The 22,076-nt window shown below is 51.0% G+C and overlaps 1 protein-coding gene across 6 annotated transcripts in view; it reads left to right on the top strand.

The window, feature by feature from the left end:
• Positions 1–22,076, top strand: part of SHANK2 (SH3 and multiple ankyrin repeat domains 2) — a 695,443-nt gene that overhangs the window by 259,900 nt on the left and 413,467 nt on the right. For all 6 annotated transcript variants that reach the window (XM_054662507.2, XM_054662506.2, XM_054662505.2 and 3 more), the window contains exon 11: positions 2,602–2,668. In XM_054662507.2, coding sequence (XP_054518482.2) covers positions 2,602–2,668 — 67 coding nt within the window. The remainder of the gene's footprint in view (positions 1–2,601; positions 2,669–22,076) is intronic.

Raw genomic sequence — 22,076 nt, 5'->3', positions numbered from 1 at the left:
GGATCATGGGGATTATAATTCAAGATGAGATTTGGATGGGGACACACACAAACCATCTCACCTCACAGCTCTGCCCTGTGGTCCTGCCCATAAGTCTTTGGGCAGAGACCATCTAACTGTTGAAACCAAGGGGTGGATCTGATGATCTCTGAATTCCTTTCAGGGTTATTTTGCCTTCTTCCTGAAGAGTAGCACACATTTGTGACCAGACAGCTCTGTTACCCTCTTCTGTCAAATCCATTAAGTCCGATAGTCTTCTTTCATTTGTCTTATCTCCATCACCTTCCATTCAAACTGGCAGTGTTCCTGCTTTTATAATCCCATACATTATCAAGTGATGTTCCAGCCATACCCTCAGTGTTCGTTTTGTTGCAATGTGGTTAGGCTTTTTCACTTTTTGCGGTATGGATAGACTGAGAATCTTCCAAATCTTCAAGCTCTTGTTCCTTTTTGCTTAACAATTCCTTCTTCGATTCATTTCTCTCCTTTTGCATTTTACTATAAGCAGTCAGGAGGATCCAGCTGCTCCTTCAGCACTTTGCTTAGAAATCTCTTCAGCTAAATATCTGATTTTATCGCTCACACAGTCTACCTTCCACAAAAATACTAGAACACAGTTGAGCCAAGTTCTTTGCCACTTTAGAACGAGCATCACTTTTCCTCCAGTTTCCAGTAACGTGTTCTTCATCTCCATCTGATATCTCAGCAGAATCATTCTAACATTCATATTTCTAGCATGCACCTCAAAACTCTTCCAGCCTGTAATCATTACCCAGTTCCAAAGCATTTCCATAATATTTTTAGATATTTGGTTTTTTTCACCAATACCATATTTATTAAATATATATATATATATATATATATATATATGTATGTGTGTGTGTGTGTGTGCGTGTGTGTATATATTTGGCCAGGCACAGTGGCTCATGCCTGTAATCTCAGCACTTTGGGAGGCAGGCTGATCACTTGAGGCCAGGAGTTTGAGACCATCCTGGCCAACATGGTGAAACCCTGTCTCTACCAAAAAAAAAAATTTTTTTTTAATTAGCCAGACATGGTGGCACATGCCTGTAATTCCAGACACTCAGGAGGCTGAGGCACAAGAATCACTTGAGCCTGGGAGGCAGAGATTGCAGTGAGCCAAGATCACATCACTGCACTCCAGCCTGGATGACAGAACAAGACCCTGCCAAAAAAAAAGAAAAAAAAAGTGTGTGTGTGTATATGTATATTATGAGACATTTCAGAATAGCCTGCTGCTGCCAGCAGCCAATAATTCTAAATAAAGTCCCAAATTATTACACAAATTTGAGCTTTAAAAATATTCTTTAAGAAAAAATAAAAACTGAAGAGCGAAGACTTTCTGAGGAATATGACCTAAAGGAAAGGTCCTTTGAGGCCTACAGATGCCCTAAGTAAGGAAGAAAAAACATAAAACCAAAAATCACCCACCCTACCTTACCAGATCACCTCATACACACAAGAAGAAAGGTTGATTTAAATTAAACAAATGAAGTAAGCCCATGTTGGGAAGATGTTATAGATATTTGTTATAGCCACACCCCACTCCTGGCACTAAAGTCTGCATTTGTTTATAATTTGTTGTAAAGAATTGGCTCATATGATTATGAGGTTGGCCAATTTGAAATCAGTAGGTAAGGCTGGAAACTCAGGCAGGAGTTGATGCCTTAGTCCTAAGGAAAGACTTCTTCCATAGGAAACCTCAATTTCTGCTCATAAGGCCCCCAGCTGTTTGGATAAGGTCCACTTACATTATGACTTGACATCAGCGCATTGTAGATGTATGTGTATTTCTCCAGGCTGGCATCTGAATGCCTGGCTCCTTTTGTGGGTTATATGTATTGCCCTGAGCCCAAGGTCTGTCCTTCTGAGGCACTGTGTGCCTTGCCCGTGTGGTCTCTGGTCCTGGCCTTCCTTATGGGTCTCCATGGCCATCCTAGGATACTTGGCTTTACCTGCCTGACTGCTCTCCCATATCAAAGATCATGCATCTTTAGGCAACAGATCTGTAGGGCCTGAGTTGGAACAATTTCCTGTAGGTGATGGTTTTGGTGCCACTCATCTGGCTGTGCATACATCTATGGGTAGAATTTTTCCCACATAACTGAAATCTGATGAGTTTTAAATGCTTTTTTTTGAGGTTTCCCCTTCTTTCCAGTTATGTAGATTGGCATGCATCTAATCAGATAAACAGGGCTCCGGGGTGTCAGAGCTGGAACCAGTCAAGCCCCGTGGGTACACAGGACATAGTCAATGGGGAGATTTCCAGACTCAGGCCTGGTTGAATCCTCAGCTGCTCTATGGGTAATTTGCCCCACATGCCTTCTGGACAGAGGCCCCCACTCATATAGGTTGTAGAGCAATGACAACCTTATCATCATAGAACAGCCAACTGCTTTGACAGAAGCGAGTGTGGTGGTTGGCAAGGTGAGTGGATGAGTGTTGATAGATATTGCGGCTGCCATTTTAAAGGTTCTGATTGGACTTCTTTTGGTGTTAGGCCTTCAATGATGTAATAGTATATGCAGAAATCATTGTTCTGCAGGTGACACTTAACTTAATGTGATTTTCACTTTGCAGGTGGCCATAATAGCAGGCAACTTTGAGCTGGCAGAATACATCAAGAACCACAAGGAAACAGACATTGGTGAGTAGGCACGTGAAGAAACTGTGTTGGGATTTGGTTTGGAGATGCTCTGAGGAATCAGTCACTCACCAGCTTTTTAAAATTCTCCTAAGATTGGTTTAGAGCCTGCTTTTAGCAAAACTTAACATAGTATTAGCCCATTTTCTGTCTCTGGTCTTAACTTTTTTTAACTTATAGTGGGGATGGGGCTAAGGAAGACCTTAGAGGTTAGGCTGTCTGAAACATGCCTCTCTAGAAGGATGATGTTCTGATCTATTCTGACAGTCCCTGTTGCAAGGTTTCTTTCCATGTGAACATCATTGATTTAGTAAAATGGGGAGAGGAACAGGAAGTGTTTAATTTATGCTAAGGGTTGGCTCTAGGATTCCCTATCTGATGTATGTATCTGATTTTCCCCATTAATGGTAAAAATTGATACATGTCGTTACGCATTTGTCCAAACTGGTAGAATGTACAAGCCCAAGAGTGAACCCTAATGTAAACTATGGACTTCGAGTGACACTGTAGGCTCTCAGTTGTAACAAATTGCCCACTCCAGGGGGGTGTTGATGACTGGGGAGACTGCACGTGAGGGGCAGGGGCTCTCTGGGTAAGCTCTATTCCTTCTGCTTGGTTTTACTGTGAACCTAAAACTGCTCTAAAAATAAGACATCTTTTTTAAAAATCTAAAAAGAAAAGAAATCAAACTGGAGAATGTGCTAAGCATCAAGCAATGGATGTAGGGCACGGCTCTTGATTGCTGAAACAAATTAATTTGCAGCTGATTTGGATGTGTTTATTGGAAGGTGCCGTAACATCCACGCTTCTATTTAGGCAAAGAGCTGGTGACCCGATGAGGGTGGAGAGAGAGCCAGTGGCATCCTCTCGGCTCCCCTCTGGTTGCCTCTGCTTCACTTCCTCCGCAGTTGTGCTGATGGCCGTTCCCCTTTTTAGTACCCCTTGTGCCAACCAGGAGGAGAGTCTTTGGGGCTCCTCCTCTCTCCCATCGCCCTGCCATCGGCTGGGCCCAGTCTTGCAACTTGGACGAGCCCACTGGCCTGTTTCCTCCAGCCCCGCGCTTCCACAGGACCTGCAGCGGGGAGCAGTCCCATTGGACCGGCAGTGGTGAGCTTTCGAAGATGGCATCACCCCATCAAAGGGGTCAGGGGGGTGCTCCTGGGTGTCGTTTATTGCCTGTGCCCGTCACCTCATTTTTGGCATCAGGGAAAGCAGAACTGTGTTTGGCTGTCGAGGCTTTACCGTGTGGCATGTGTGCCCTACGTCAACCACGGCCGGTACCTACCCCACCTTGGAGAACCGCACGAGGATGCAGAGCCAGATGCATGGCTTGCATCATCAAGCACCTGTGCAGAGCCTCGGGGCCTCCCAAAGGCTGCGCCTGACACTGACTTGCACATCCCTCCTGTGAGCCAGGGCAAATCACTTAATTGCTCTGAGATCCAGGGTTCTGCCAGGGCTGCCTCAGCACCTCCATGAGCGCATTATAGAGATTGATGAGTTAATGTCTGCAAAATGATTTAGAAAATGAACTGAGCTCTCAGAGTGCCAGAGACCGTCTTCCTGCTGCCTCCCTAATATGAAAGAGCAGCACACAGGATAGCTTTGGTTTGAGAGCTAAAAATATTGGCTGCTGTGAAGGGAGTGGGACTTTCTTGACCAGGGGCACACAGTGAAGAAGGGAGGTAAGGGAGTCTGAGCACAGGTCCCGCCCATGACGACAGGGGTTGTTGCTGGCACCCCTGGAGGCAGAGCCCCCGCCAGCTCCACAGATCCTGAGTTGTCTGGGATGGTAACAAGCTAAGGGCTACCCCATTGGGCTACCCTCACTGGGGCCTGCACTACAAAGAGGAAGGGGTGAAGTGGCCTCCTTATCCCAGCTCTCCACATGGAGCTGAGAGATATTGGGGCTGCTACCCCTGACCCTAAGTGTTGCCCCATGGAGTCACAGCCACCCTTCCTCCCTTCTGAGAAGGTAAGGTCCAGCCACTAAACCCCCCTACTCAAAAACAGGAGGGGCCAGGCGCGGTGTCTCACGCCTGTAATCCCAGCACTTTGGGAGGCCAAGGTGGGTGGATCATCTGAGGTCAGGAGTTTGAAACCAGCCTGGCCAACATAGGAAACCCTGTCTCTACTAAAAATACAAAAATTAGCTGGGTGTGGTGGCAGGCACCGGTAATCCCAGCTACTCGGGAGGCTGAGGCAGGAGAATCGCTTGAACCCGGGAGGTAGAGGTTGCAGTGAGCCGAGACTGCACTACAGCCTGGGCAACAAGAGCTAAACTCCGTCTCAAAACAAAAACAAAAACAAAACAAAACAAAAACCAGGCTGACTTTCCAAGTACGTTGAAGCACCGAGTTGATTTCACAATCCAGCTTGGGAGACACTTGTTGTCTTTTCAGTTTTGGGATATAATTATTATGAATACCTTTCTTATTTATGATGCAGACAACTCTTTATGAACAGAGAGGTTTTTTTCATTATTATAAAAGGAGTGCCCATTTGTTGGGCGAATACATTTTAATTACCCTTTACCTGTTCTGATCAATTATTAACTGTAAACAGCACCCCCCATTGAGAGAGGGGGGCACCCACCACAGGCTCACGTGACTAACATATTTTGAAGTGCCAGGATCGAGGTTTGATTCTCTCATGTCCGTATGTTTGTAAAATCCCCAGTCCTGCAGGAAAGAAGCAGGACTGGCTTTTACAATCAGCTTACGCAGGGAGTCAGTGTCTGTTGTTCCCTGATTTGGGGGCTTTCCCAGGGCCCCAAAGGGAAAGGATAGTTTAGAAAATCTATACTTGCCCATGCGGTTCCTTGTGCATCTACAAAGAAGAAGAAGAAAAAAAACCTCTTGTTTCATCTGAGTCATCTAAGGGTTCGTGATTATGAACTAGCAAACTGGCATCAACAAAAACTGTGCCATTTAGATCAATTGTGTTGAAAGTTTCCCGGAGAGAGAGATGAAGGGTGTGGAGGCTGAGTCCTCTAGGAACCTGACATCTCTCAATGTGTTGATTGATCCAAGAACGGTGAATCTGTTGTGAAATCCTGAACTAATGCCTTCTTAACTAAACCTGTAGGTTGGAACCCAATTGCTTCTCCCCCTCCCCTGTGGTCACCCCCACTTTGCATTGCCCCTCTGGCAGGGGCCAGGTGCTGGATATGTGGTGGGGAGGGTCTCATACTCTCTTCCCCACTAGCTTGTGCGTTTTTTGCCTGCATGTGTCTTGCTAACTCCTGCATGCGGGTCTTTGCCCATTGTTTAAGAAAGCTGCCCAACTTCTGGGTGAATGAATGAGTAACCACAGTGAAAACAGTTAGCACTTACCAAGTACTACAGACCAGCACTTCACGTACAGCATCACAGCCATGCAAACCTCCACGTCCAGATGCAGTTGTGGTCTCCATGTGAAGAAGAGCCTAGGCGACATGGCATTTGGGGTGGGGCTCCCCTAGAAGCTGACCTTGAGGTGAGGATTTGAGGGCAAGTTGTTTATTGTGGAGGAGATACAGAAAGCACCAGCAGGGACTTAGGGAAGGAAGTCAGGGAAGGGCAGGGCACCAGCTGTACATATGTGTTCATGAGCAGTTGACTCTGTGGGCCCCGGAGGCTCAGGCCCCTGGGGTCCTCTGGGAACCTGCAGAGGGTGTGCCTGGTCATTATGAAGCAGTTCATGTATTTACCCACCAGTTCCAGCTCCTATGCGTGCTCCCTCTGGGTACCAAGACCCCCATCAGGGATTTGGGGAATTGCAGGGGCCTGTGGGGGTAAGCAGTGCACATACCTGGGAACAGTGAGTGCCAAGGAGATGCAGGCAGGGCACCGATGACATCTTAAATTCAGAACTTTTCCAGAGCCACATGCTGGAGGAATTGGGCAAACCAGATTTCAACCCCATGTCCATCTGATGCTGAAGTACTTACCTTGAGAACCTGTCCTTTCAACCACCACATGCTGCTGCCTCCTTGGTGAAGCTGAGAAAAACCTTCCACCATACAAGAGCTGCAGGCATCAGTGTGGACTGGGATGGGGCAGGCTGGGGAGGCTTCATAGAGGCTGGACCTAGAACCAGAGCTGGGAAGGTGGCCAGAGGGAAGAGGAGGCTTCCTGGGCCACAGATCACCAACAGGGCAGTCCCCCCCCCCATAGTTAGAGGGGTCTCTCCTCTCTGCTTCCTCATCCAGGCTCCCTCGCTCTAGGATTACTAGAGCTAAGCATTTGTCAGCTCCTAGCCAGCTCCCCAGCTGTGCTTAGAAGGCAGGGTAGGGCTGGAGGAAGATGATGCTTAAGACCGCATGGGGCGGAGCCTGGCGGCTGGAGAGAGTTGTCTGAGAATGGATGGACTGATGGACTAAGGTGCCAGCCTCATGACGGTGTGACGGTGCTGCCTGGCAGCCCCCGAGGGAAGCCTTTGTAGCTCACAGTGGTCTCTCACCAGGGTGGCTTGAGGTGCTCATCTTCTGAGCTTTCGAGAGACATCATGTTTTAGTCAGAACTGGTCCTGGCCACCCCTGTCCTCAGCGGGGCTCAGAGTAACTTCTCACCCACAGAATCTGTTGTTTTCTCTGCAAAGCCTAGATTCCTCCACCTTCCACATTAACATTTCAAAGAGGAATGTCTTCTGTGGCATTTCTCACCCACCATGAAATTTTCAATTGTCACTGGGATGCTCCTTCCCAGAATGCTCTTAGCAGTGTCAGGGTGAGGGTCCATCATGGTCACCCAGGAGACCTTCAGAGGGGAGGTGCAGCCTGGTCCTCTACCCTGGGGGATGGAGACTGAGAGAGGGAGGGAGGAGGACACGCTTTTGGTGCTGCATAGTCACCTCTGTGGGATCACAGAACGAAAGAATTCCAACTATGAGACCTTGGAGGCTGTCTACCCAGAGCACCAGCAGAAGGAACCAGCCCTGCCAACACATCAATTTTGGACTTCTGGCCTTCAGAACTATGAGATAGTAAATTCTGGTGTTTTTTTGTTTTTGTTTTTTAAGACAGAGTCTTGCTCTGTCACCCAGGCTGGAGTGCAGTGGCACAATCTCGGCTCACTGCAAGCTCCGCCTCCCGGGTTCACGCCATTCTGTTGCCTCAGCCTCCGGAGTAGCTGGGACTACAGGTGCCCGCCACCATCCCCGGCTACTTTTTCGTATCTTTAGTAGAGATGGGGTTTCGCTGTGGTCTTGATCTCCTGACCTCGTGATCCGCCCGCCTCGGCCTCCCAAAGTGCTGGGATTACAGGCGTGAGCCACCGTGCCCGGCCTCTGGTGGTTTTCAGCCACTCCGTTGGTGGTTGTTGCCACCAACTGAGCAGGAAGATATGGCCCCAGTCTCTTCCCATCTAGAGAGGAGCCCGCATACGCTGAGGAAGGCAGACTGCCTGTGCTAGAGGAGAGGCATCCTTTCTCCCAGGCTGTACTTGCACATGTCAGGTACCTGAAATGGCAGGTCCTGAAGATGCCTGCACTCTCACCAGCTCAAACACCTATGTGGTCACCATCTTCCCGTGACAACTCTTTTTTTTTTTTTTTTGAGGCGGAGTCTATCACTCTGTCACCCAGGCTGGAGTGCAGTGGCACGATCTCGGCTCATTGCAACCTCCGCCTCCCGGGTTCAAGCGATTCTCCTGCCTCAGCCCCCTGAGTAGCTGTGATTACAGGCGCCTGCCACCATGCCCAGCTAATTTTTTTTTTTTTTTTTTTGGAGACAGTTTCACTCTTGCTGCCCTGGCTGGAATGCAGTGGTGCGATCTTGGCTCACCGCAGCCTCTGCCTCCCGGGTTCAAGCGATTCTCCTGCCTCAGCCTCCCGAGTAGGTAGGATTACAGGCATGCGCTACCATGCCCGGCTAGTTTTGTGTTTTTAGTAGAGACGGGGTTTCTCCATGATGGTCAGGCTGGTCTCAAACTCTGAACCACAGGTGATCCGCCCGCCTCAGCCTCCCAAAGTACTGGGATTACAGGCCTAAGCCACCATGCCTGGCCTCTGTTTTTTTGTTTTTTTTTGTTTTTTTTTTTTAGTAGAGACAGGGTTTCACCATGTTCGCCAGTTTGATCTCAATCTCTTGACTTCATGATCCACATGCCTCAGCCTCCCAAAGTGCTGGGATTACAAGCATGAGCTACTGGGCCCGGCCCAATTTTTTCTATTTTTAGTAGAGACGGGGTTTCACCATATTGGCCAGGCTGGTCTTGAACTCTTGACCTCAGGTGATCTGCCTGCCTCGGCCTCCCAAAGTGTTGGCATTACAAGCATGAGCCACCACGCCCAGCCTGGTGACAACTCTTCATTGAGCACCTTTTTCACAGACCCTGTGCTAATTTGGAGATTCAGAAATATTTGCATGTCCCAGGCTCTTTGGGGGAGGGGATGACCATGGAAGATAATGTCCCTCTGTCCCCTTCTACCCCCCAGATCTAAAAGTGATGTTTGAAGGATGGTGGATCCTGTGCACCCTTCCTAGGTGGAGTGAGCTACTAATCTGTTGCTGTTTAATGGGAGCACACACCACACCTGCTCAGGAAAACAGACTTTTCCGCACACGTTGCTTCTCTGGCTGTTGCAGCTCCTACTCCCCCATGTCCTGGCCCCAGTCTTCCAGCTGCGTCTGCCTCTTCTGCTCTCTCTCCATCCTCCATTCCCAGGAGCCTTCTATGTTGCTGGCATCCGCCCCTAAGACAGCTTCTGAACCACCCCACTCCTGGTCCTGGTCCTGGTCTTGTCATCTTGACTCGCCTGCCCTAACCCTCTCCTACCCACTGAGGCCCCCGCTGCCCAGTGGCCTGTATGATTTGGGGTGCATCTGAGTCCCTTGGGGAACTTGTGTGGAATGCAGATGCCCAGCGCCACCATCAGAGTCTGACTCAGTGGTCGAGGGGCCCTCTGGAACTGCGGTTTCAAATCCCGCTGGTGGTTCTCATGCCGGACGTCCCAGCACCAGCTCCTCCTTTGCTTCTCAGGACCTGCCAGGCGTTTCTGCTCATCCACATCTTTCGTGGGCCTGCTCAGGACCCAGGGATGGGCTGTGTACCCGATTCCCAGGGCTGCCACAACAAATGACCACCAACTGAGTGGCTTCAAGCAACTGGAATTGACTGTGTCTCCCTGTTTTGAAGGCCAGAAGTCCAAAATCAAGGTGTTGGCAGGGCTGGTTCCCTCTGCAGGCCCAAGGGAGGAATCCTTCCTTGACTCTGAAGTTCCTGGGCTTGTGGATGCATCACCCCAGCCTCCGCCTCTGTCTTCACATGGCTTCCCCTGTGTATATCTCAGAGGTCCTACTCCTTTCCCTTATACAGACTCCAGTCTCTGAATTTAGAGTCTACCCTAAATCCAGGATGATCTCATCTTGAGATCCTTCAACTCATCACACCTGAAAAGACCCTGTTTCCAAATGAGGGTGCAGTTTAGGTCCCACGGATTAGGACTTGGGCCCATCTTTTTGAGGACCACCATTCCACCCACTCTAGGGAACTCACATTGCTTCATGACTTTTGTCTTCTCAGGCTGTTACCTCTTCAAGGACAGATGGTATCTGATTCTGCCATCCCCACTGTGCTAGGCACGTGGTGGGGCCTCGGGCAATGCATGTTGGATGGATGGCTCCTCCCCCAGCTCTTGTTCACTCCAAGTCAGCCTTTCTCTCATCCTCTTTCTCTCTTTTTTTTTCTTTTTTTTTTGAGATGGCGTCTCCCTCTGTCGCCCAGGCTGGAGTACAGTGGAGCGGTTTCAGTTCACTTCAACCTCCGCCTCCCAGGTTCAAGCGATTCTGCTGCCTCAGCCTCCCGAGTAGCTGGGATTACAGGCACCTGCCACCACACCCAGCTAATTTTTGTATTTTTAGTAGAGATGGGGTTTCACCATGTTGGTCAGGCTGGTCTCGAACTCCTGACCTCCGGTGATCCACCCACCTCAGCCTCACCCAAAGTCCTGGGATTACAGGTGTGAACCACCGCGCTCGGCCCTACTCTCTGTTCTTGACCTCAAACCTGCTTTCCCTGGTACCCGGTCTTGAGTGTCAAGGGTGGGACACATATTGGCAAATCAGTTGCTGCATTGAGTGTGTTTGCAAGAGGGCAGTGTTTTATCTGACTTGAACATTTTCAGAGTTCAGGAGCAGCCGAGCTCAGAGGCACAGAGGAGAGGAGGCAGTTGGAGGAAGTGGGCTGTGTTGGGTTTGATGTCGTGAGTCCTCAAGCCAGGGATTTCTGGATTTCTGCTTTAGATCGTGGGTGGCCATGTGGCTTCCTGATTCTAGGTTCTGTGGCTTGGCTTCCTCCACCCCGTATCCTCCATAACCTCAGGGTGCTGCTGTAGTCCTTCTTCCTCAGGGTGAATCTTTTGTCCGTTCCTGGCCTCTTGGGTGGGGGTGGGTGGTGTCAGATGATCACCAGAGGACTCTAGATTCTTCGCCTGCCATTTGTCTATCTCTGTCAACCTCAGGAATCATGGTGTTTCTGCATTATGGTCTTCAGCAAGACTTGTCTTATACAACTTAGCTTAGGAGACATATGGATGAAGCGAGGCCTGTCCCTTAAACTTGAGGCTGTTGGCTCATGCTTTGGCGTCAGGGCAAACCCTTGGTGCTCACAAGCAGAGCTTTCTCCTGTCGAGAAGTGGAGGTGAGACTCACCTTTGCCTCTATGGGGTTGGGTCACACTTCTCAATATGGGTCTGGTGGAAGCAAATTCCAAGCTAGAGGTCGGTGTGGGGTGGATGTTGGTGCTTCAAAGTGGGTAAATTAAAATACCACACATTTTTCTGACTTGCCGTGTACAGCCTGGTCAATGGGATGTTTTCCTTTAAAAAGTCTCTTTAAAGGATCAAGTGGCCTCCCTGCTACTGAGGAGGGATCCTTTGTTTCCCAAACACAGAAGCAATCAGTGCCAGGAAATCAGTGCCCTTATGATGCTGGAATGTGGCTTTAGGGGAGAAGACAATGAACACTGCGAGGTGATGAATGGGTGCTCTGAGGTCTGTAGAACCCAGAAATGGATTCAAGTGTATCTCTTTAAAAGAGAGGTTTCAGCCTGCCGCGAAGCGTTCTGTTCACAATCCGGCCAGCATGTATGTTGCTGTTGTCTGATGCTGTGATGCTGTTTCTGTCCCCTTCCTCTTAAAAAAAAAAAAAAAAAATTAAATGGGACCTCTGTTTGGTGATTTTATTTGCCAACTCAAAGAAAGTGATGGTTTAAATGTGGACGTGAATACCAAAGTTAATCCTTGCTTGTTGTCGTCCAGTGTTTAGCCGGCCAAGTAAATGAGCCCAGCAGGTTATAAAAGCTTTGCCATAGAGCCTGGACGATGGCTTCTGTGGGATGGAGATCCCAAATAGCAAGACTGTCCGGGTGCCGGGGAGCCCGCATCTGAAACAGTCGTGCACACATTAAGCATGTTGCCAGCTGATAAGCTTTGGACTGGGATAACCTATTTTTTACGGTCTTTGTTGTTTTTGCTTTTGCCCGGCTTTGTGGGGAGATGCACTGTCAGATGGATTAAATGACATGGGTTGTTCTTCCTCAACCGAACAAGGTTTGTTTTCATACATCTTGTCCTTCCGTAGCTATGGAGAGAGAAGCGAGGGGTTTTTATATTTTAAAAGGAGGCACATTGAGCTGATGTGTGAGTTTGGGTGCCTGATTAGCCGACAAAGGAATACTTGGATACCGTTGCTAGGTTTCAAGACCGGGTGCCTGTATAATTATGCTTTAGATATGTATAGATGATGAATAGAGGGTGGTGTTTTCAAACAGATTGCTTAATGTAATATGTTAGGGGTGTGTGTGTGTGTGTGATTGTGTGATTGATTGTGTGTATGAAAGTAAAATTCAGGCTGATTTTGAGCCATGATCCTTTAAAAATATACCTGTTTGCTAGATACTACCTGCTGTGAAATAAAATAGATCTGATTTGAAAAATTTCAGTTTACCTGGCATTTTGACTGTGAAATGTGCTCCTTCCAATGAGACACAAATGATGATCTGCAGTAATCACAATAGCCTTTGTGTTTGCAAGCAGAACCAGCAGCTTCCAAGGAAAACCCCAAATCCTCACCTATTTCATTTCATTAGATCAGAGTGGTCGGGGTCCCCGTTATTGAGTCCCCTCCTGTGCGTGTTAAGAATAAACCCTCCCAAGGAAAGTCAACATTGTATTTTTACTTAGCATTCTGCAGCAGTCACACAGTTGTTGACCAGATTCCCATAGAATATTTTCAAAACAAATTGCCGGAGAGGAAGGACAGAAAACCCCCAACAGACACAGCAGTTTCAAGGCATATGGGAGCAGTCGGCCGCCTCTGTGACCTGTCTGTTGGGACTGACCTGCGTCTTGTCTCGTCCCTCTTCGCGGGACCGAGTGAGCTGTGCAAGTCTGCGTGTGGTTTCCGGTCTGTGTGTGTGTGTGGTGCTGACTTCGCATGCCGGGCTGCTGGTTTTATCCGGACATAACCAGCTCTGTTGTTCGTCTGCCACTCTGGAGTCTTGCTTGGTGTCATTTTCATGTCAGCTGAAGGGGTCGGTCACGTGCGTGTTGCTGTGGTCCTACTTTCTCCCGTGCGTATCTGTCTAGAAGTTTTGTTCCAAATTGTAAAGCGGAGTTGACTGGCGGGGATGGGATCCAAGGTGACTGGCTTTGTGTAAGGGCCACAGGTGGCCAGCGTGTTGGGTTGGGAGGGTATTTTTACATTTGGCCGATTTCCAGCACCGACGCCCAGGGAGTGTCCGCTGGAGGATCAGCCGTCTTGTGTGGCCTGCCCCGAATGCTGTGTACATGGTGCTCCCGGGGCAATTGTGGATTTTGTCCTGATGGGATGCTGCAGTGACAGTGAGGCCGGAGCTCCTGCCCAGCATGCATCTCTGTGTGCCTTGTCTTTGTTGATGTTCGTTGCTACATTCTGTCCACACCCTTGCCCCATGCCTCCTGCGCAGCCCCTTTACTCACTGGAGCCCACCCTGCGGCCTGTCCCCTCTTCAGCCAAATGGAGCACTGTTCAGGGGAACTGGGTGGAGGACACAGAGTCCCTGGCCGCACTGACTCCCGCACAGTGGACACGTGGCTTCTGGGAAGCGTGTCCCACTGCGGATCCCCCACGGTGCACACAGAGATCGACTCCTTCCGTCTTCTGGGTTGAACTCTTCCCCAAACCTGAGCTTCTCCCAGCTCTTTGCTCCCCGGTCCTGGGCAGTTCGCACCCTTAGAGAAGAGCCTTTCCCACTCCATCCCCCACGGAAGGGCAGAAGCTCAGAGAGTCTCCACTGTGCCCTAGCCTGACCCTCACCATGCGGTCCCTGCGCGGTTCCCCTCTATACAGCGCTCCCAGGGCACTTACGGGAGATGACTTTGTTCCCTGGTTCCCAACCACACGAGACCCCAGTTCTCTTAGAAAAAGTGTTGTATAACATCTCCTTCATTATCCTCAAATGAAACTCTTAGATAACATACCCTGACATACACGTGGAATTTAGAAAAGACCCCCGGCCGGGCGCAGTGTCTCACGCCTGTAATCCCAGCACTTTGGTAGGCTGAGGTGGGTGGATCGCCTGAGGTCAGGAGTTCAAGACCAGCCTGGCCAACATGGTGAAACCCCATCTCTACTAAAAATACAAAAATTAGCCAGGCATGGTGGCACGTGCCTGTAATCCCAGCTACTCGGGAGGGTGAGGCAGGAGAATCGCTTGAACCTGGGAGGCGGAGGTTGCAGTGAGCCGAAATCGCGCCATTGCACTCCAGCCTGGGCAACAAGAACGAGACTTCGTCTCAAAAAAAGAAAGAAAAGAAAAGAAACCCATTGTATTCTACAAAGCAGGAACACTGTTCTATGAAGCAGGAACACTCGGTGGGGGGGACCGGACACCGTAGGCAGGGAGGGGTCTGTCCCAGAAGACCCAGTGCAGTTTCAATGGTCATTCCCTTCCAATCCGGTCACCATGAACCCCAGAGCTCCTCTGGCAGCTGGGAGATGCTCAGCCATGGGTCGGGTGTGGTCCAAGGCAGGGCTGGCTTCCAAAATGGTCAACAGCTCTTAGGAAAGTTCCAAACCAAACAAAGCCCATGCTGTCTTTCATTGCATTCCTGGAAAATTCGGGGAGTATTAAAGCTGTGCAGATTTGTGTGGTGTTTCTAAGTAACACGCAGGAGGTTGTGCAGATAAACAGGTTTTGCATTTGTCTGAACATCTGGTGGGTCACTCACAATCCCTAGGGGCCCGTTCCATGCATTGCAGGACTTTAGCCTGTCTGGCCCCTGCCCACCACATGTGAGAAGCACCCCCTGACCCCATTATTATCACAGCCCCGAGCCCTCTCTGATGGGGTGGATGCCAGCCTGGTGGGAAACACTACTCGGGCATTCACAGGGTGTGCCCTGGTGCACTGGCCTGAGCCAAGCATGGGCTGGTGCATTCTCCTCTTGCTCTCTGCATCCATTCTCCCAGAAAGTTCCTCCCTTGCCCCTGAGCGCCACCCACCCCTGCTCCTGGCTCCCTGCAGATCTCTGTTCCTACCCTTCTGAGACCGAGGACTCTGGCCCAGCAGGTTGGCCTCTGGTTCCTCAGCTCTGACTCCTGCAGAGGGCTGAAGACCACCAAGGTCATGACCAAGGCAGATTCCTCCTTCCTGGTCCCCTCTTGTAAGGTGTTCCCTCCGTGCCCTGCCAGCATCCTCAGCGCCTTCTCCCCTTGCCTGGGCCTCCCCAGCCCCGCCTGCCTTTCAGGGCACATGTCCTAGCCCAGGTGGAGGCCGGGTCTTGTTTCCACGTGGTCTTGCCCACCCCTTCTCTGTGCCTCCGGCGTGGGTCCAGGAGGGTGGTGAGGTGCACCCTGGGGGCTTTCCCGGGCCCCCTGGTTTTGCTCTGTCCTGCTCCACACCGCAGCACACCCTCTCAGGTGGGCTCCCGGAGTCCTGTGTGGCCTCTGCCCCCTTTCCCGGCCCCCTTTGTTCTCTTGGTCTGGTCCTGCCTGCTCGGGTCAGGTTCTGGATTGTCCCTGCCCAGGTCATTTCTCCACATGGAGGCCCTGCGCCAGGTCCAGGGGTCAGGTGTACCAGGACTTTGTGCCATAGCTGAGGAGCTGGACTTTTGGCTGTTGGTTTCCTACAGATGGAGGACATTTATGTTATACCTGCCGTAGGTATCAGGGTGGGAAGGCTGAGGCCAGCATTAGGGGGTGCTAAATCCCAATGGGGCATAGAGTCAGGATGGCTTCCCAGAGGAGGAGGCAACTGCTGCCTTGATCTGAGCAGCAAAAATAGCTCCTGTGCCTTCAGCCCTTTCAGAGCCAGGCCTGGGCTCAGTGCTCAGTGCTCAATCCTAATGACAGCCCTGTTAGGGAGGCGCCTTCACTGCCCCGTTTTCGGCGCAGGAGGATGAGGATCCTGGAGCCCAGACACTTGACAAGGGTCCCCAGGGTGGGGATGGAGCTGGGGCTGGAACCGACAGCCCTGACTCCGGAGCCACCCCTTCACTCCTGCTAAGGCTGCCCATAACACTGCTTCTCTCTCTGCCACCTTGACCTCTGGGACCGTGGCTCCTGCCCTCCCCTCCCACAGGCCGCAGGCAAGCCCGCCCTCACCTCCACCTGCCTCCTGCCTGCCCTGCAGTTTGCTGTTCACCTGCAGCTGTTTCCTCAGGACCTCCCCTCACTCCTGCAAAATCCACACAGTTCTGCCCTCCTGGAGGACCAGGCCAGCCTCTTGGCTTCCTGTGCTTGCAGATGCTGGGCCAGCGTGGACAGATGGCACAGAGGTGGCCTTTCCTGTGGACATGAGGATAAGCCACTGCCGCCTTTTAGCAAAGCCGTGGGGATCACCGTCCTCTCCCTGCACCGCCACCCCTCACCGCTGTGCTCCTGGCTGATTTTGCAAGCAAGTTTTGGGGTCTGCCCTACCTCTGACCTAAGCCTGCCTCTGCACAGACTAGCCCAGCTGGCCCCTGCTCCTGTTCTGTGACCTATTAATGACAAGTCACATGTCAGCCTGCAGCAGTGACCAGATACTGCCAAGGAAAGGAATCCTTGGCAGCTTCTGTCATGATCTTTTTCACTGGACCATTTTATCAAGGAAAATCAATTTCCCCATCACTCTGAGATATGTATTAAATCCCTTGCTTGTAGGCTATAGAACTGGTTCCCAGCTCCTAGCTACAGGCACAGCCCAGGGGCCTTTCTGCCTGCCTTCCACACTGCAGTGGCCCCTCTCCCATCCCACCCCGGAGCTCACCAGGCCTGGAAACACTTGGTGAATGGGCCGAGCAGAGCCACCCGTTCTTCTCTCCTCCACTTCCTTCTCCGTTGCTCATTCCTTCCCTTTCCCCACTCCCTCCCTCCTCCTCCTCCTCCTCTTCCCTCCTCCTCCTCCATGCTGTTTGTCTCACCTGCCAGCATCATGCCAGTGAGTCACCCTTTAACCCTGGTCCTCAGTGTGTCCCCCTGGGGGCTTGGGGAATTCACACTGATGTTTTCCGCCTCTCTAGCAAGGGTTCCCTTCCTGCAAGTGAATTTAAGGATCCAGGCTGGGTGTGGTGGCTCACACCTATAATCCCAAGACTTTGGGAGGCTGGGCTGGGAGGATCCTTTGAGGCCAGGAGTTTGAGACCAGCCTGGGAAACTTAGCGAGACCCTATCTCTACAAAAACATAAATAAATAATTAGCTGGGTGCAGGAGGCTGAGGTGGGAGCATCACTTGAGCCTGGGAGTTTGAGGCTGCAGTGAGCAGCCACAGCCATGATGGGGCCACGGCACTGTAGCCTGGCAACAGAGCAAAACCTGGTCTCTTAAAAAAAAAATTAAAATTAAAGCCAAAGGATCTAGTATACTCAAAAGAGCTCTGGAATTCTAGAACTCTGTGCTCACCCATCCACCTGGGGAGAAAGATTATTGGGATCTACCCAGAAGAGGACAATCCAAGCCCCCTGGAGTTTACTATTATTATTATTATTATTATTATTATTATAGAGACAGGGTCTCCCTGTATTGTTCAGGCTAGTCTTAAACTCCTGAGCTCAAGTCATCCTTCTACCTCAGTCTCACAAAGTGCAGGAATTACAGACATAAGACACTGTAACCAACCCCATTAGCCATTGTTTTAAGGTTTGTGTCTATCTTGTACCCCTGATTCACCCACCTGCTTCATGGTGAAGCTGTAGAAAGACTCTTGGCCAGGCAAGGTGGCTCGCACCTGTAATCCCTGTACTTTGGGAGGCCGAAACTGGAGGATTGCTTGAGCCCAGGAGTTCAAGACCAGCCTGGGTGAGATGGTGAGACTTCATCTCTACAAAAATTTTAGAAAATAAAATAATTAGCCAAGCGTGGTGGTGCAGGCCTGTAATCCCAACCACTCAGGAGGCTGAAATGGGAAGTTGGCTTGAGCCTGGTAGTTCAAGGTTGCAATGAGCTATGATCGGGCCACTGTGCTTCAGCCTGGATGACAGACAGAGATTCTGTTTCTATTAACAAAAAGAAAGACTCTCAAGGTGCTTCCAGAAGTAACTGTCGTTCAGGGTTGGGATGCCCAAAAGTTGGTGACCCCAGGGAACACAGACTCAGAATGTGAAAGGGTCCTGGGAATCTTGGCAACCCCTGCTTAGTCTCATGACTCACAGACCCAGCGAGAAATCCCCCTTGGAGATTCTGCACCTGAGCAAATGTGGCTGATGGCCCCGGGAGCTCTATCCTCTCAGGATGCCTATCCACAGGTGGCAGCTGGGACCCTAGCCCCTTCAGTCCTCCTTGTTCTGTGGAGGGAAAATCTATGCGTCAGTGGGGCAGAGGTTCTGGTGAGGGTACACAGACTGATGGGAGCAGACATCGTGTTCCCCAGCCCCAGCCCAGGGTCTCCCCATCCCAGCATAGGGGGCAAGCCCAGGGGTGGGCGAGGAGCAGAGAAGAGTCTTGACTTCTGTGTTCCATGGGCACATGCCCCCGGCCTCACAGAGGGGGCATGCCCGCTTCCAGGTGACTTGAATGGAAGTCTCAGAAGCTCCTAATTCTGAATGGCTCCACCTGCCTCTCCGGCTTTCTCTTTTCCAAGCCCCTTCCAGGCAGCTCACAGGCAGGAGCTGTCCCTGCCCCATCTTTCAGTCCTCTGTTCAGGGTGTTCCTTTTCTCAGCGCACCTCCATCCATCTCCCCAACTTTCTTCGTAGACTCTTCCAGCAGCCCCCGAAGCCCAGTCTCCTCCCCAGCTGACCACAGCCCTTCTTTTGACCAGGATGCCCGATTAGTGCACCTGCCTTTTCACATTTAGAGTCATGGCTGGCTTCATAGACATCAGGGTGCATGTGCTGTTTATACCCAGGCTAACCAGGAAGCTCAGAGTAGACATCAGGCTGCCCAGGTTATCTATGCCCAGGCTAGCTGGTGAGCTCGGGATAGACATTGGGGTGCCTGGGCTAACTATCCCAAGGCTAGCCGGGGAGCTTGGAGCCCTGGCAGGCACAGCACCGGCCCCTGGGCCTCACACTGGAGAGCTGCACAGCATCTACCACTGAGTGGGCCACAGCACAGCACAGTTGCAACAGCAGGGTCCTGAAACTCGGAGAAACATCTGGCTACCCTCAAAAGCCAGGAAGCTCTGTCACCATTCCTGGGAGAGGCCTGGGATCCCTGTGGACTCTGCTTTCCCTGACTCCTTGCTTGTGCCCTTCCCTGGGGAGTCCCTGGCTCTCCAGGCCTGGAAGCAACTGCAGGAAGCCAGCCGAGGCCCCATTCAGCTGGTGCCAGGAGAGAGTGTCCCACCGCCGGTGTCCTGCTGTCAGAGCCCATCGATCCTCCATAAGCCTGGGAGGGGGGCCCCGCATGGCCTTTGGGGCAAGGGATTCAACCCCTGAATTTCTAGCCACTGGCACTGGAGTCAGGAAATAGTCACAGAGATCTTAATTTATGTTAATATGCAAAAGCACCTGGGTAGTGGAGCTGAAGAAAAAGCGTTTGACCAAATCCCAGAGGGACGAGGGTTCCAATCCGGAATTTTCCGTGTGGTCTTGGACCAGCCACGGCACCTCTCTGAGCCTCAGAAGCCACCACAGATAACAACCTCTCTCCCTCACCACTCCCTGCATTTGAGACCCTCTTTTGAGCTGAGCCCGAATTCAGACAGAGAATCGAGAGTCCTTTCTTGAAGTGCCTTTTGGGATTTCAAATATCGGAGCCTCGTAAGAATATGCTGGGTAGAATTAAATTGCACAGAGGAAAGGTTTCTAATTCTGGTTCTAATAAGCATAAGTGAAAAGACGTTATGGAGGCTTCAGACAGAAAAGGAAGAACTTGTACGCATATGTACCTAAGTGCTGTTGCTTTTAGCCAAGCCAGAAGGGACACATTAAACAGCTAATGAAGCAGCAGCAGTTCATGGGATTCTGGTCCCCAATTCTCCGTGGATCCAGGTGCCAGATGGAGGCATCAGTATACCCTCGTCCTTAGGACCACCGGGCACATGGGCTGCCCTGACCAAGGAGTCCACCAAGATGGGGGCAGCTTCAGGAAGATACGTAGCCTCAGGAAACATTTTCCTTCCCCAGGACCAGACTTCAGGATGTCCCCTGGGGGACAGATGGTAAAGGAGAAGTCACATGACCTGGAGGGGCAGAGAGTCTGGCTGGAGCTGGAGGTGAGGGCAGGGAGCAGCCTCATTACTGGCCTTAGACCAGATCCTTCTCCAAAATCGTTCAGCATTCATTCATGACCCTGGAACAAGCTCATAGGAGTTGGTGGGAAGGGAGCTGCTTTGAGCCCTGGGCAGCGCAGCAGAGAGCTTGTCAGGGTCCCTTCTGATGGAGCAGGAGGAAGTTCACCTCTCATGGCAAACTCATGGACTCATTTATCAAGTAGAGGCTGAAAAATAAGAACAGATCCCATTCCAGTCCTCTGCCAGTCCCCTGTCCAAGACCACCCCCGAGGAAGGCCGTCATGGTGGTGCCCTGAGTTGGGCAAGACCATTGGCTTAATAGGCAGGGTCCAAACCCACCATGCAGCCAGAGGGAGGTCCCTGGGTTCCTGTGGGTTGAAACGTGGCTTTCCATGATTTCTGAGCATCAGCCACAGCCAATTAATATGGTAAATTGCTCCAGAAAGCAGGATGGGGAATTCCCGTGTGATGATGCCCTGTATGTTTGTTCCGAATTTTCTCCCTTCTATGTGGAGGGGAAGTTAGGGCTGCATTGAGAGGTGTGGCCCAGTGTTAGGGTCTAGACCTTGTCGAGGCCCTCCCAGGGTCCTGCCTTTGGAATGACTTGGTCATCAACTCCCAATTCCCAGTTCTCCATGAATATTCATCTGCATCCCAGCTCAGCAGGAGGCAGCTGCGGCTTGGTTTTGTAAGAGAGATGTGGATGGGGCAGCCTTCTGCAGTGCTGACTTCATCCACAGAGCGAAGGCCATAAAGGCGACACCTTCCTTCCTGTGTCTGGGACCCCCAGTGCCCTGCTCCTGAGGCCGAGTCAATGGCGGCTGAGCCATTCTCAGAACCGCTGACTCTCCCTCCTGCTTCTCTGCATTCTTCGCCGGACTCACGCTGCACAAAGGCAGGTGTTACGTCTTCTCTTTTCCCCAGCGCACCCAACCAATATGGCTTCTGCCACCTGGTAGGTGCTTGACAAATATTTGTTGAGTCAATTGCTGACTATTCAGACCTGTTCTTTCCTGGTGCAGGAGAGAAACAGCCACTTTCTCCGCAGGGAATATTTATAGAATGTGCCCGTCTATCCGTGTCTATACTTGGCTTCCCTCTGCTTGGCCTCAGCCTTACTCCTTGAGTAAGTAAGCTTCTTACTCCTTGTTGCTCTGGCCAGAGCTTCAGGAGTCCAGCCAATGACATGGCTTTGGGTATCAACCATCCTTGAACCAATCACAGTGGCCAAAGGTGTTCATGTTCTATCCCCTCTATCAGGCCCTTGGTAGAGTCCTGGGGAGTCTCGGATGTGTACAACCAGAGCTGGTGAAGTAAGGAAAGGAAATGCGTGACCCAAGAGGGCAGAGTTCTGCTGAAGCTGGTGGGGAGGGCAGGAGCCGGGATCTCTCCCTGAAATCACGGTGGCTTCATTCAGTTCCAGGCAGCCAGCAGGCAGGGGAAGGGTGTTCTGCCAAAGAATAGAACAGCAGAAAGTCAGGCGACGTATGCCGGCAGACCCAGTGGCCGGTTACTATAGAAATCCGGCCCAGAAAGCCTCTTGGCTTATGCGAGGTCACAGGCTGGCCATCGGCATAGGGTGAGGGCTCTGCCCAGGCCTCCTGGCCCTGACCCTGGCTGAGGACCTCGGAACACCTGCCTGCTCTCAGAGTTATCCAGCGAGCGGGGCACAAATTACATGTTGATGTGTTCTAAAAAGAGGGGAAAATAATTCAGAACACCATTGTTGCTCCTTTAGTTATGAATTATCCATATTCTTTTTCTGTGTCCTGAAGAGAAATAAAAATATCAGT

The sequence above is a fragment of the Pan troglodytes genome, chromosome 9 (genome assembly GCF_028858775.2).
Source record: "Pan troglodytes isolate AG18354 chromosome 9, NHGRI_mPanTro3-v2.0_pri, whole genome shotgun sequence".
Taxonomy (NCBI): domain Eukaryota; kingdom Metazoa; phylum Chordata; class Mammalia; order Primates; family Hominidae; genus Pan; species Pan troglodytes.
This window is presented reverse-complemented; position numbering and strand designations above follow the sequence as displayed.